The sequence below is a fragment of the Crocodylus porosus genome, unplaced genomic scaffold (genome assembly GCF_001723895.1).
Source record: "Crocodylus porosus isolate Cpor-Errol unplaced genomic scaffold, CroPor_comp1, whole genome shotgun sequence".
In the NCBI taxonomy this organism is placed as follows: Eukaryota; Metazoa; Chordata; order Crocodylia; family Crocodylidae; genus Crocodylus; species Crocodylus porosus.
This window is the reverse complement of record NW_017728907.1, coordinates 11152728-11168473: the sequence shown is the minus strand read 5'-3', so window position 1 is coordinate 11168473 and position 15746 is coordinate 11152728. Positions and strand designations below refer to the sequence as shown.

The window sequence follows — 15746 nt, the reverse complement described above, 5'->3', positions numbered from 1 at the left end:
AGCTGACTTCCTGCCCTTTGGGCAGGGGGCTGGACTCGATGATCTCCCGAGGTCCCTTCCAGCCCTAATGTCTACGAAATCTATGAAATAGCTGCTGGCAAAATGTGATTTTATTTATTATTACAAAAGTGTGCATGTGTATATGGAAAAATTTGATCCACATTGCCATCACTGTCACATTTTTTCTAGTCGGTACAGCTGGAGAATGTTGGGTTATATCTTGGCATCAAAGTGTGTTCCTGAACTCCTGGAAAGTGCATTAGTGCATGTAGCATCTACAAACACTTTCCAGCCTCCACCTGACAATTTCATTATGTTTTTGCTCCCAGTCCTAATGAGTTTCTAAGATGCTTCTGAAGAGTCAGTGTAATGTCCAGACCCCTAATATAAGCTTCATTTGAGTGATTAGCTTCCTGTTCATTTCTTTCTCTCTCCATGAAGGTGGCTTTCCTTACAGCCTCATGGTCAGCCAGGGTAGCCATGTATAAGAACTTTAATGCGTGATCCTCCTTATGCTGTTTTTTCATCATGATGAGATATGTGAAGTTTCTGCCTGAGTTCATTTTGGCTTTTCACATTAATGTTATTAATTTACCTGGGTTCTTTCCCATTCCAGTTGTGAAGAGATGACACTTCATTTATGAGATGTTAGAAAGGCCATAGTCTTTTAAACCTTCCGTTTACAAAGGATAGAACCCTTCAGAGTATTTCCTAAATCTTGTACATCTCTGTCTTATAAGAATGAGAAATGAAACAGTTTCACACTGTCTTTCTTGAAGCAGACCTTAGATTGGTTCCAAATTTCTTATGACCTTAATAAAGCACCAACACCTGACAGTTTAAGGGATCACCCAGCAAGGGCCCAGGCAGCCTTAGTGTCATCTCTTAAAATGTTCCCATCATTGACATATATAAGGCAACAACCTGGTATTCCATTCATATACTTAACTAAGCATTAGCATTAGAACTGTTTTCTGATCTGGATGCTTTTGTAGGGCAGGCCTTCAGTGACGGCTATCATGAGGCTCCAGGAATCCACCGCTTAGTTAACCAGCATCTGCTTTTTTGACATGATGATCAGTACTGAGAATGGTAAAATCCAGACCACATTATACAAGAAACCCACAGACCAACATACATATCTGCACAAAACCAGCAATCACCCTAAACACACCAAGAAAGCTGTGATATACAGCCAAGCCCTCAGATACCACCGAATTTGCACTGCGGAGAACACCCAGGATTGCCATTTCACAAATCTCAAACAGGCTTTCACTCAACATGGACACTCCTCCAGGGAGGTAGATAACATATTTGAAGGAGCCACCCAGATATCATGTAAAGAATTGCTGCAGTACAGAAGGAAAATCCGCATGAATTGCACACCACTGGTTATGACATATCACCCCTCCCTCAAACCTATACAGAAAATCCTCAAACAGTTGCAACCTATACTAGAAGGAGACCCAATTCTTAAAGAGATCTTCCCAGAACCACCTTCAAACAAGCACTGAACCTTGCTAACCTTATCACCAGAAGCAAACTTCCTACAGCCCAAAATATGCCGAATAGATCCAGACCATGCCATGACAAAAAATGCAAAACTTGCCAACATATCTCTAGTACCCCCACAATTACTGCACTCCACAACAGAACCATCACCATTCCTGGATCTTACACCTGCACCTCCAGAAATGTTATATATCTCATCCAGTGCACCAAATGCCCGATGGAAAATATGTAGGAGAGACCAAACAACAACTGCACACCAGAATGAATGCATAATTATCCAATTACCCGTAAAGGCACATTTCTCACAAGAAAACCACTCTCTCTCCAATCTCTCAGTTCTAATCCTCAAAGGGAATTTATAAAACACTTTTCACAGACAAGTCTATGAACTTCACTTCATCAACCTGCTGGATGCAAAAAATCATGGACTAAATATAGACTTTGGATTTGTGACGCATTATAACTTGCGTAACCTGACTCCTCAGGTACCTCTCCACTATTTACCAGCTATATCCATTCCCCTCCACCCCACCTGTCTCTCGCCCACTGGTTCTATATAACCATAGTTTATAAACTATAAACTATTCCTCAGTTTACATCTTCACTGACTGCCTTTCTTGCATGCATACTGCCTCTGGTTTCTTTGCTATTCATTCCATCCAGGAAGAGCACACACCTACTGCAGATTCTTCCTCAGCCTGATGAAGGGTATTTATGTCTGAAATCTTGCTAAGAAGAATCTTTCCAACTATTTGAGTTGGTCTAATAAAAGGTATCAGATTTACCTTTTCTGTCTCTTAGTTAACGCACTGCTTTAGCAACATTCACCATGGAAGAATATACCTAAAAACAAGCATTTGAAGAAGAAAGGAAAGTCAGTAACAGTACTGTAAACTGAGCTCTTTAAGTCATGTTGTCCCATGTGTTCCATTACCTGCCCTCAGAATATAGATTTAGAATGAATGAGCCTCAGGGGCCATCTGGTCAGATACAGATGTGCTATCCCTAACCATCCCAAAGCCCTATCCAGGGTTATCCTGAAAGCCTCCAATGAAGGAGGTTTCACAGTTTGCCTGGGCAACTTGTTCAGCTGTTCTGTCCTATTCCACTTTGGATCCCTTTATTAAACTGCATGAAAAGAACTGGAATGCTGGTTGGTCCCATAGTGCTCTTCATGCTCTTACAAAAAGGCATAAAGATAGGCAAGGCCTGTTTGTTGGCCAATTAGGCATTGCTAGCATAATCTTTGTCCCTTCCCCCTCCACCCAAGGGGCAAATACCAAGACAACTTTTCTTGAAGAATTGCAGTTATTGTACTGGTAACTATCTTTTCTATCTTCTCTGCTTGCAAAAGGCTAATCTATGAAAAGTGTCACTGTGAGCTATGAAGCACATTTATGTTCCATTCCAGAGCTGGCTGCATGTTGTTGGTGGGTGGTTTTATTCCCTGTATCCTTTTTAAATATATACTCTGGGCCCTTTGGGATGAAGTTGTCTCTGTAAATGTGAAAACAACAATTATAATTTTATTTTATTTACTGAGGGAAGATGCACAGCAGCTGTCATGCTGCACTGCATATCTAATTGTGAATTCTAGTTCCAGCTGGTAGATCAAAACTGAAAGGCAGAGCCTTGGGATGCAAAAGGTCAAACAAAATGCTGAGGCTCCTAATCTTTTTAAACATGTTTGTTTAATATGAAGTGGTCTGCTGAGATTGTTTTTCCATCCAGAATAATCAGTATACGCTGACTCATGGGAGACACTGAGGAGCTAAGGAACAGCAATTAAATGTATAGGAGAAGGCTGTTGAATACTTTCATGAGCCTGTAAAGTACAAAAAGCCGGAACAAGCAGCCTCAAGGTCATGTAATCTTTAAGGCTGTTAACAAGAAAAATCTATAGGGTACAAATAGGGCATTTTGTGATTCCATGTCTACAGATTTTGCCACAGAATCCATCTGCTGTCAGAAACTTTAACAGTCTCCCTGTGCAAAACAGAACCTGAATTTTCACCCCTAAACATTTCAATTTCATGCAATACTGTGCTGATCATGTTACCTCTTTTCATATTTAATACTTTGAATTTTTTCCTTTTTGAGATCACTTAATGCTGCCTCAGAAAGTAGGGCTTACCACAGAATTTAGACTCTTTAAAAGTATCCAGGGCCTTTCTCATGGTAGCATGTGCAGACTTCTCATTAGAGTTTTGCAGTTCTGGCTCATATACAGGTAGAATAGTTCTGTTGTTCAGACCATTACAAATAGACCTGTATTGTGGCAGTTAAATCAAGTGTTCCTGAAATCATTTAACATGTTGTTCACATTGCACTGAGATGAATATACTTTTCTAAGAAGTCCTCTGACATTCATCATGTGTCATCTCTAACAGTTAATGTCAACTCTCTCTTTATGGTCAGTAAAGAGCATGAAAAAAGTGTTCCATTTAGAAATTGTTTTCTCTCAATGCAGTTAGTATCTATGAATTTGTCATAATAAAATAAGTAACATAGTTTGTACTTGTTGGTGCATTCCAGAAGTGTACCAAGAGACTTTCCCCCTCCTGAATTCCAAAATGTGCCAACTTCCATTTTCATGTATTCATAGCCAACGGGAAAAAGAGAGAGAGCACATAAAATCTTTATTTTTTTCACCCACATTCCTCAGAAAAAATGGTCCTATGACATTACTTTAGCAACAGCAAGAAATGTTCTGGGACTTATTAGTTGGGGATTGTGATGGAAGGGGACTCCAGGTTTTTTTTGTGGTGGAAGAGGACTCTAGGGTTTTTTTAGACAAGGGCAAAAGCAAAACTGTAGACTGTAGTTGATCCCTTTGTATTCAAACTCTTTCACAAGCAGAGAATACACATTACCAGAATGTTCTGCAGTAATAAAGCACTTTGTGTGTTTTCAAAATTTTTAGGAATTCTCAATTTTTCTTGTTTAATTTTGCTGCTCATTTTTGAACTTGTGGAATTATGCTTATTTCACAAAAACATAAAGAAGATTAATTAGTTGCAACGCATTTTAAGATCATCTCATGAAAGGTTTGATAGGAATGTGTAATCCTGGCCTCCATTAAGTTAGTGGGACTTGTGCTATTTGATGACTAGAAAATGGTATTTACAAGTTTGCATTTGGGAATTGGCTTGTAGGTCAAATAAATATTGCATTAGAACAATGATTCAGGGCAACAGGAAGGGTTAATTGATTTCTAAAGCCTGTTTGTGACAGTTTCTTCAAGGCCCACTGTGTCTGACACAGACAAGTGGCAAGCAGAAAGGCTGGGAAATTGAAGACACGTACCACATAATTCCATAACATGAGATAAAGTGGTACCAGGACACACAGTGCCCAATTGCAGAGCCCTTGGAATTTCCAATTTTGGGGAACAGACTAAGAGAAGGCCAGGAAAGCCAAAATTAGGATGTGTGCATGTGATGAGTTTGTGAAACTAAAGAATATGCTGACAGGACAGAATGTAGACAGTATGACGATCACAGAGAGACCAATCATCGATGCCCAAAGATGAAGAATCATCAAAGGACAGAAAGAACAGTATCCTATGGGGTCAGTTACTGGGGGACAAGAGACCCCTCCTGTGGCAGGATCAGGGAGGGGGACAACCTGTCCCTGCATGAAAAGTCCTGAAGCCAAGGCAAACTTACCAGTTACAGGCAGGGGAGAGACAGACGAGCCGCAGTAATACAAAGCACCCATGCTTTCCAGTTGGAGACAGCACAGATGGGTGATGTCATCTCAGGATGCTGCCTGGCTGGGATAAAAGCCGGTACCGGGAGAAACATGGGGGAAGCACCATGGGGAGTGGACAGCAAAGGTGCTTCTCGCACTGGATATAGGCAGTTCCGGGAGCCAATGAAGGACCCAGAGTCAGACCCACCAGAGGGGTCCATAGCCAAGGAAGGCAGCTGTGACCATGCCAGTGGATTGCTGGGACCACCAGTGCCAGGCCAGTGAGTAGGGATGGGCCACAGCCCTACACTTCGTTCTTCTGTTAATGTCTTCCTTTTTTTTCTTCTTTTGCTTCCGGGGAGGGCCTGGAGAGTCCCTAAGGCGAGGGTCAGAACCATGGGCAGCACTCCCAGGGTAGGAGCAGCTGGGGGAGCATGGCAGGCAGCCGGGCCATAGCCAGAGACCCAGCGGAAGAATGGAGACAGCTTAAACATCTCAGGGAGGAAGTGGGGAGGAGTCATCTGTAGCCCAGCCAACGAGGAGAGTGGGGAGAGTCAACACTGGAGGGCAAGCCGCAACAACACCAAGTAGCCATCCTGAAGGCAGGTGTATGGATGGAGTGTAGGGGAGGTGGAGCTCCATGGATACCCGCCAGGAGGTGCAGGCAATATGTGGGGGACCACAGGAAGGGAGCCCACCAATGAAACAAAAATCCAAGTCATGGCAAGTAAGTCTCTGGGCTTCCCTTGAGGAAATCGTGGGCTGTCTCTGAGACCACTGGAGCTTACACAGCGGTCAGCACCGGGAGCATCTGTCATGGCTGTGTGTGAGTGCCTCCTCGAGACTAGGCAGGCACAAACAGAAAAGGAGAGATTTTAGAGCAGCAAAAGGTCCCTGAAAGCGGAACCCAAGGCCACTGTGAAAAGAGAGCGTACCACCAGCCTGTCTCACTCACCCGACTTGGGGGGGAGGTGTCTTTGCTTCCAACCTCCAGGCTGCTGACGTTTGACATTCAAGAGAGAACCTCAGAGTGAAGCTCACATACTGGCCAGGTGTACCTTCCCTTGATGACATCCCTGGGACTTGTAGATATAGAATTGTTTGCATTATGCTTATCTGCTATCACTGTGTATCAATAACAATAGCTTATTATTGAATGGAGAAGTTGTGGTCAGTCTGAGGGTTTGTGTCCACCTGGAACAAAATATCTGGGTCATAAATCCACTGCAAACACCATTGACTTCAGTGGATCTAGATTATTATTCACTGTTAAACACTAGAAAATGTGCTTCAGGAAGTTATGCTGTATTGGCTATGAGACAGTTTAATGAACTATATTTTCATCTTAATCATTTATGCCTGTATTCCCAAACAAAACCATTCACTAATTAATAAATTATCTAGATTAATAGGTCACAACATTTTACCTGGATACCCCTACACTGAGCCCCATAGCTGTAGTCAGGCTAAGATTTCAGTCTTTAAGATTCAAAGCTGTTGTAAGCTTCAGGCAGGGAACAGGAGAGACCAAGATGTCAGCAGTGTCAGCAAAGAACTGATCAGGTGAGACACTCCCAAATGATGCCAGCAGGCAAACCACACCTCATGCTGCAGAGGAAGGGAAAACGTCCAAGCTCCCTTGAAGTCTGACCTGAAGGAAAATTCCTTCCTGACCTTGAGTCTGGCAGTCTTGTGAGTTAGACACATTGGCCAGGCATCTAAGAAAGAGGAGTCTCTGTATTACCTTAGAATGAAGGGGTACCCTGGCTTCAAATTAAGCCAGTCTCTGAGGTTTCAAAGGAGGGCCAAAACAAGCTCCAGAAAGTGTCCTGACCCCTGCATATGACCAGCTAAAAAACTGACGCATGAGATTTGATTATAGTTAATGTCTTAATGCAGAGCTGCCACTGTTAGAGCATCCTGATGACAATGCAGGTGATCCTGCTCATGGCCCAAGAAGGAAAGAGATGAACAGGGGGATTCAGATTAACAGGTTCCAACACCAGAAGGGACCATCATGACCACTGCATCTAACACCTGCCTACCCCTGTGTCCTGGCAATGGAATTTTTTTCCAAGGAGCTGAATTTAAAATATAACCCTTTTAGAAAACAAACTAATCATAGTCAGTGCAACCTGAGTCCACATCTCCCATCTTAAGCTGTTACAATGTTTAATTACCTTCTCTGCTAGGAAATTGTGCCTTCATTTCAAGGTTCAATTCATTTTGACTTCCAGCCATTGGATTTTGTTCTTGTAAACGAGGTTGAAAAGCACCCCCCCATGGATGTCTTTTCCAGGTGTTAAGTGCCTATACATACTGATCAAATTACCTCTTGACTTTGTCTGTGATAAACTGAATAGATTGCTATCCTTAAACTTCTTGTAAGACTTATTTTCCAGCCCCTTAATCATTTTTGTGGTTCTCTTGAACTTTTCCCACTATTTCCATATCTTTCCCAGGGTGTAGACATCAGAAGCAGACAGTTATTCTGAGAGCAACCTTATCAGCATTGTGTGCAGAAGCAAGATCAAGATAATTTCCCTAATTGTACTTGAGATTCCTCTTTTACACACCCTAGATTGTATTGGCCCTTTTTGCCATAGTATTAGACTAAGAGCTCATGGCATGGTGCTTATCTGTAGTGACCGTCTCTGAGTCACTGCTTAGCTATATTAAAATAGATTGTGGTTGGACTGTGACCATCAAACTAGGGGATGCAGATCCCTCTCTGCTAGTTACCTATCCTCATTATTTTCTGCCTGGTGCTATTTTTGTTTCATCATGAAATTTTACCAGCAGAAACTGTAGGTCTTTGTATAGAACATTGTTAAAATTATTAGTGTTGCACGAAGAACCAGTTCCGTGGGGGAAGGAGGTCTGCTGAAAACAGGCCTTACTCATTGGTACCACCCGAAGAACAGCTACATTTTAAGATCTGACAATGAGCCAGTTTTTAATGCACCCGAAGCGTGTTCTGCTAATTCCGTATAGGTACAAGGTTTGTGGTTTATTTATTTATTACTCAAAATGTCATATTACCAAGTCACATATTTGTGAGAAATGCAAGTATAACACATCAACACTATGATTTTTGTCAGCTGGACCTTGTCAAAGAAAAAAGGAAGTGGGTTTGTTTGACAACATCTATGTTCCATGAAACCGTGCTGGCAGGCTTTCATTTTATTTATAGCTTCTAATTCTTTGTTGATAACCTTGTTCCATTATTTTTTCCTGCAATGAGAACTAAATCATCTGCTTTCCCTCCCCACTTTTTAGCAGAAAAGATAAATTTGCAAACCACAGCAACAAAACTAACTGGAAATCAATTAAATAAGTTACTATGACAATGTGATGATTTCTAGCCTGATGAGAAGGAAGGTGCCAACACATCTTCAGGTTCAATTTAAAATAGGAGTCATCCCAATTCTTCTAAGTACAGTTTATGATAATCTACCACAAGTTAGCAGGAACTAAAGAATGTCTGTATAATTGTGCCGTAGAGTTTGAGTGAGACTGGTAGGCATTGGTTGTAGAGAAAAAAAAAATCCTGGTTTCAAGAAGGCAAGTACTATAAAAAGTTTTGTGGATTTTTTTTTCTTTGCTTAAAGGGCAGAGTTAATATTTGCATCAAACGAGAGTTGTGCTTGTCTTTGCCCACTCATGGACTGAACGTTCCTTCTCTTGTGAAGGCACAAAGTTCAACAGCAAAATCATATGCATTGTGCTAAATGACAAGTGATGTAAGAGCAAGAAGAAAACCATGGCCAATCTCTTATTTTGAACACTTCCATTAGCTCCTAGTTTTAGCAAATCCTTCACAGAATCCGTCAGGCTTTTTTGATTTATTCCTCTAAACATAAGTACTAGTATAGTCTCCTGAACCTGGAGAGCCATAGTCTCCTAACTGCTCTTCATACCTGTTACAAAATGTATACCTTTAAAACCTATGCCAAATGGACCAAGCATGGCACAGATTCATCACTGATACCAAGAGGTGTCGTTCCTTATAAAGGATATCAGTACATGGCTGTTGCACTATGCATGTATTCTTTTTCTGGATGTGACAGGAGTACGTGGTCTTTGAAGAAATGTGGTGGCAATTTAGTTTTGTGATGCTGGGGGCCATGCTGTCTCTCTTCATCACACTATCAAGAGTCCCTGGGCAGCATTACTTCCTAGGAAACTTGGCAGTGATTTGGGGGCTATGTTCCAGTGGAGAATAGAAATGCAAGCATCTGAAATTTACTCCCATTTAGTAGATGGTTGATGGTATTTACTTGTAGTGTATTAACAGAGGCATGTGGCTTAGTGTATGGGAAGTCAGGAGGTCTGGGTTTTGTTCCTGGCTGTGCCACTAGCCTGCTGAGTGACTTTACGTGAGTCCCTTCGCTTCTCTGTGCCTTGATGTCTCTGTCTGTGAAATGGGTATAGTGATACTGACTTACTCTGTAACGCGCTTTATGAAGCATTTATAAAAAATGCTATGCAAGAGCAAAGTAGGACTATCCAGTTTGACTTCTGGTATATGAACACCAAAGTGCTGAGCATGCTGATAACATGCAGCAATGGCCATCTGCCCATCATGATGTCTAATTTCTGCTTACCTCTTGGCACCTGTACACTTGATGCTACTATTGTGGGGCCCCATTCCTGCAAACATACTTTTGATTAACTGTTCACACAAGTAACTCCACTTCAGGGAATGAAGATACTTATTTGTGTGTGTGTGAGGATAGGGCCTGAGGCTGTTGGTACGTTGCTCTGGTTGTTGGCAAAGGGCGGTGTGATCCCAACACAGCATTTCTCAGACAGTTTGCTGTCTGCCTGTGTTAAATCCTTAGAGTGTCTTTCTTTGATTTGGTCTCTTTCTCATACCAGGTATAGCTACATACCTGTCCCTTGTGCAGTCAGTTATTCTCCTGTGAGGTGATGTTGCATGCTATTATATCAGAATAGCAGTGTCTTAGACACACTGCATGCAAAAGTGAATAGAGAATCCAGCCTTGCACACTTTCGCACCCAGCCTCTAGTTTAACCTCCCACAATTTGCCACAGCTACAGGGAGCGGAGTCCAAAGCTGCCATATGCCCAGCATCAAATCAAAGGAAGAGGCCTTTTGATGACCTCTTACTCCTTCCTCCTAAAAAGCAAAGAGTTTTTAATGCATAAAGCAGATCACTGATTTTTACCTGATTTCTAGTAAAACCTCTTTTAGCTTTGACATTTTGCATTGTGTTGTGGTGGGAGGAATTCTGCACACAAGCCTAACCATGATTTTCTCTCAACAGATCAAAGCAAGAGAGAGAGAGCTACTGGATGAGAAGGAGTTCTCTGAAGCCATCAGAAAAATACATGAAGCTGTGGAGCTTAAATTATCAGAATTTAAATACCAGTGTGCCCATAAAAAGAATAAAATGCATGGCCCATGCAGACTGGTATTTAAGGACAAACATCCTGCAAGCAAAATGAGTTTTAGCAGATCCAGAGCCAAGGAGGCACTTATGAATGTTAGTGCCAGTGAATTGGTCAATGAACTGAGAATGAGAGAGGGCAGGCTGGAGAAAGAGCTAAAGCAACTGCAGGAAGAGTGCAGACATAAGCTGACTGAGATTGTGGATGGGCTGGACGGTGTGATTTGTATACCTCCTATGAAGAGATAATGCTGCAGGGAGGAAGGCAAAGAAATAGAGCTCTTTGATCCAAGCACATTACAAATCTTGGGATGGGCGTGGGGGAGGCGAAGAGCTGAATGTCATTTCTAATTTTCAGCCTTGAAAATGCCACTTGTCACTGTTTCATGACACAGATCCGGACTGTAACACTGCTTCCCTAGTGATTCTACCCTTGCCAATTAAATTCTGCAGCAGGTCTAATGAACTTTTGAGATAAATTTTAAATCATTCCTTTATCTCAGATTTCTGATGCTTCCACTAGGAGCCGGGTTTCCTTTTAGAGCACTCAGCTGCTAGATATAATGTACTTGTGAGTCTGTGGTCCGAAAAACAGATTACATCTGGCAGCAAATCAAGGTACTGGGCAGAGATGTCCATTGGCTTTCCATGCTGAAAGGCATGTAGAGCACCAGGTATGAAATATATTGGCAACGTGCAAGGACGGCTGTTATGTTGTTCAGGTAGTTTGCATATCCATGGTAAGGCTACTGTTCAGAGTTACCACAAAGCCAGATACAAATGCTTTATGGTAAATAAAGAGGCATCTTCTGCCTTCACTGGTATTAGGCACTTGGTTCACATTCTCAAGGAAAATCCCTCTGTTTTACAAAACTATTGAGTTATGTGCCCCACTGGTATAATTTATGGATCTGCTAGAGAATGTTTTTGTTAAGTAGAAATATAGCATTACATTTCAAGCATTGCAAAACTCCAGTCTCCACTCCAGAGACTCTGTCCCCCTAAGAACATGAAGCTTTTCATTTAGTTTTGGCATTCTGTCCCTCTCTGCTCATTTACAGGAAGAAATATATTTATATTTTATGTATGTACCTTCAGAAATAAAAGCAGTTTGCTTTGCATTTTTGAATTGCAATGAGCAGTGGTATTTCTACAATCCAACCTAGTAATTCATCTCAGCTTGTCCACATGAGTGCGGTCAGCAGTTGCCCCTTAGAAATTCAAGTGCATTTGAGGACATTATTATTTTCAGGTATTTGTATCATTATCATTGTTCTTTTGTGAGATGAAGTGGGGCTACAAGGAGGGGCATGGACTGATTATCCCTTACACTACCCTTTTGGCAGTTATTTATTGCAGCTCTCAGTCAGTGTGAAATGCCAAAGCAAAACTGCCTTATAGCATCACTAGGATTTCTTATGCGTTTAGCACAAGTGGAAATGACTAGAAGTATAAGTCAATAAAGGACCAAACTTGCCAGGACACTTATTGGTCTGAGAGTGATTTCACCAACCTGCCATGGACATAAGACTGTGCCTAACTTGTGCCATATAGAGTTGGTGGTAGCCACCCTCACTTTCCAGACAGAGACCCTGCCATATTCCACAAAGAACAAGATGGAGTAGGGCATGGCGGATGTGAAGTCTCTAGGGGCCATGCTGCAGACTGAGTCAGAGAACTCTGGACTCCATGAGCCACGGGCTGACTATGTTCTGGGCACCCACAAAATGTGGATAGATAAGAGGCGGCCAGTTATTTCAGGTGGAGGGCTGATTACAAAGTTTTAGGGCTGTATAGGTAGCCCTGCTCCTTGACAGGTGCCCCTCCTCCTGTTTGCCGTCTTGGGACCAGAAGTCCCACCCCCAATCCCTGACTTTTGCCACCAGAAGTCCCTCCCTTTGTCCCCTGGAATTACTCCTTTCAGCAAGGGGTTTTGCCATTTCTGAAACAGAAAAATACCAACTTATGTTCTAAAAATCAAACATGTACTACAACATTCATTAATTTCAAAAAATATTTTATTTTTACATGTGTTTGTGTAGTGTACATAGTGGTGATAATATAATAGCTTAAAATGAAGTCTTACTCTTGTATATTGTGTGGGGGTGTGGGTGGAAGGGTGTATATAGGTTTGTAGGGTATGGGGGAGATTTGTGGGGAAGGTGAATAGGTGGGTGGGTATGGGCTTTGTGGGGGGCTGTGAGTGTGTGGGAAGGAGGGTGCCTGCGGAGCATTGTGGCTTGCATGGAGGGGGAGGGTTTGCCCACAGCCTGCCCCCTCCCTTCTGTGGCAGGTAGAGCCCTCGCCAGCGTGTCCTGCAAGCCTGGACTCTGTGCTCCTGCCACTCCTAGCCCCAGGGCACTGGCACTGGCCCCGTGTTCCTATTGCTGCACTTGCCCCCTGTCTGCCACTGCTGCCCTTCTCCTGTCGCTTCCTTCCACCTGTGGCCGCTCCAGCACCATGTCCCAGCTGCGGGCCAGACTTGCTGCTGCAGCTGTTTAGTTCGGCTGCTGGCTCCCCCTGGGTCCTACTGCCCCTGGCTCGTGTCATCTTTGACACACAGCCAGGGGCAGATAAATATTAATTTTCTAAATTTTTTAGGGGCCCCACAAGCCAGATAGATTGGCCTGGCAGGCTGGATTTGGCCCGCAAGCCAAATTTTGCCTTCCCCCCACACGTTCAGGGAGATGTGGGTACCCTGCCCAGGTCTCTTGGGCAGCAGCAAGCAGGGGGTGGAGGGGTAATTCCCCTGTGCTTGATGCTTCCTGGTAGACTGGGACTGCACTGTGGCCATGCAAGGTATCCCCGGCTTGCTGCACTTTTGTGAGGAAGGATGGGGGGGCAGGTTCCCCTCCCTGCCTGGTGTGGGGGGTGGACTATGGAAAAAAAAGGATTGGGCCCCTTAGAGCTCAGGCAGTGCCCAGCTGGCCAGCAGCTCGACTCCCCTGCACTGCTGCTGGCCAGGTCCCTGGTTGAGCTCAAAGGGGCCCAATTCTTGTTTCTCCAGAGCTCACCCCTGGAGCTGCTGGCAGGAGCAGAGCTGGCCCAAGTGGAGGTGGGAGGCACTGTGGCCCTGCTCTGGGACTGCCTCTGCCTGATGTGCCCAGGAGGTGAGGAGCTGTGTGTGGCCCCACTGTGCCTCTTGGAATGCTGGACAAATTTGATTTGGGCTGAACATTTTTGGGAAGCGGCCCACATGGTAATGAAACAGGAACAAAATTAGGTGGATTGGAGATAATCTTGCCCTGAAGTAGTGTAACTCTAAGGTGAATAATGAGTACTTTAAGCTACTTAAAAGGTGTTAATGTGCAGCCAGGCAAGCAGCTAAGAGCTCCAGAAGCTGCCTAAATTTACTGTGTAACAAAGCCCTGAGTAGAGTTTCTCCCATGAGCAGCTTGTTTGAAAGGCCAGGGGCTACTGCTTTGTGATAAGTACTTGTTATAACTATAGTAGCTGCTGCCAGGACCATCATGCCTTCCCAGCAGTTTATCAAGGATCCTCAGGCAATTCTCACCTGACACTTCTCCACAAAGAGCTGCTGCACAAACACGAATACTGTCTGACCTTCAGAAAACCTCCTCCACAGAGAAGGGGGACCCAAGTGCTGCTGACCTACTTCAGCCTGCTCATGTGCTGTGAGAAGTGCCGTTTTGTTTTGTTAACAGCTATGGAAGAAGAATATGTATGGTCTCTGATTTCCCTACAAGAAGGTTCTTGGCCCCTGTCATCTGACCTTTGGCACCCTCCATTAAAGAATTAATTTAGGCCCAATTTCCCCAGGAAATTATGTGGGCAATAGTAGTGAGCTTACCCTAGAGCACGTTAAGAAATTCTGAGGACCTCAGCATTAATTCCTCTGCAGGTCTGGACAGTTTTTCTCCACTTTTAACGTATGTCATGAAGAATATTTTGATTTCTCAGTCTTGAAAGAGACTGGCTATATTAAAAATAAAATCCTGAGTCCCATCCACTGGGGTACTTAGAAAAGAACCATGGCCAGGTACCACTGATTTCTGAGTGAGTGCAAATCTGGAAGTGGATTCTGCGCGTCTAGTCCGTTTCTAGCCTCTTGCCTTCTGGAGTCTTGCCATATTGCTGTATGCCAAGTCATATTGTGCTGCTGTCCATTTAAGTTAGCAATCTTCACTCTGGTGTTAATACCAGGCCACAAACTCATTTCCTAACTGCACATCTTTGTCAGTACGCAGTGGTTTCAATGCAATGTGTTTAATATTCATCTGAGAATCCCATTTCAGCTAGGACTAGAACTGGCAGAGCTTACACCCCCCTGCTTGACCCTGAAGAATTATTTTATTTCTGGTGAGATGTAAAAATTATGTTGCTATAAAAGAAAAAAAGGCACTAGGGAGAGAGTCCGAGGCAGCCACATTTACCACATGACATAAGCAAATCGTAGTCCCAAGTCAGTTGTGTTATTAAAGGGATGCTGTCAGAACAAACATATTAAAACCATGATTACTGCACTGGTACTAACATCTAGGGACGATGAAACTGGAAGTAGCTTAGCATTCAATTGTCTATTTACTACTGATGCTATTTGTTTACTTTGGGCACCTGACACAACCTTTTCAGTGCAGCTAGATGATCCTGTTTAACTTTCTAGATTAAATTTCTCACTTTCACTTCTGTAGTCATTTATGCACCATCCAAAGTGGGCTTAAAAGGCTAACCCTGATGGGAGGTGAGTGGAGAAGTCTGACCTTGTAGTATTATGCACATTCATTCCTCCATCCTTTCCTTTCCACCCACCCCTTCACTTCCTACTTTGGACAAGTTTGAATGCAACCAAAGACCAGGTGTGAGGCCCTGTATTTCTAATGAGTTGAAATGCCTAGAAGACATCTAAGGCAGGGGTGTCCAACCTTTTTGAATGTGGGGCCGGATCACACACTTTTTATCACCCAGTGGGCCGACGAGCCATATTCAAAGACGTCACAGAAAGTGGTATCACATCAGAAAGTGATGTTGACACCAATGAAGTTACAGGAAGTGACAATGAAATGGGTCTGGAAATGTGGCTATGGAAGTTGTGGTTTTCAGAAAGTATGTATGTTTGGTATGGCTTAGGAACAGGACATCATTTTTCTGTGCAGGGGGTTGGACTGG

The 15746-nt window shown here is 43.3% G+C and overlaps 1 protein-coding gene across 1 annotated transcript in view; it reads left to right on the top strand.

Moving 5' to 3' along the window:
- The window catches only part of CUNH14orf80 (chromosome unknown C14orf80 homolog), a 144188-nt gene extending 132448 nt beyond the window's left edge, over positions 1-11740 (top strand). Inside the window, exon 8 of the mRNA XM_019530573.1 lies at positions 10497-11740. Within this exon, the coding sequence (XP_019386118.1) occupies positions 10497-10868 (372 nt within the window). The 3' untranslated portion in view covers positions 10869-11740. The remainder of the gene's footprint in view (positions 1-10496) is intronic.
- The last annotated feature ends 4006 nt before the right edge of the window (positions 11741-15746 follow it).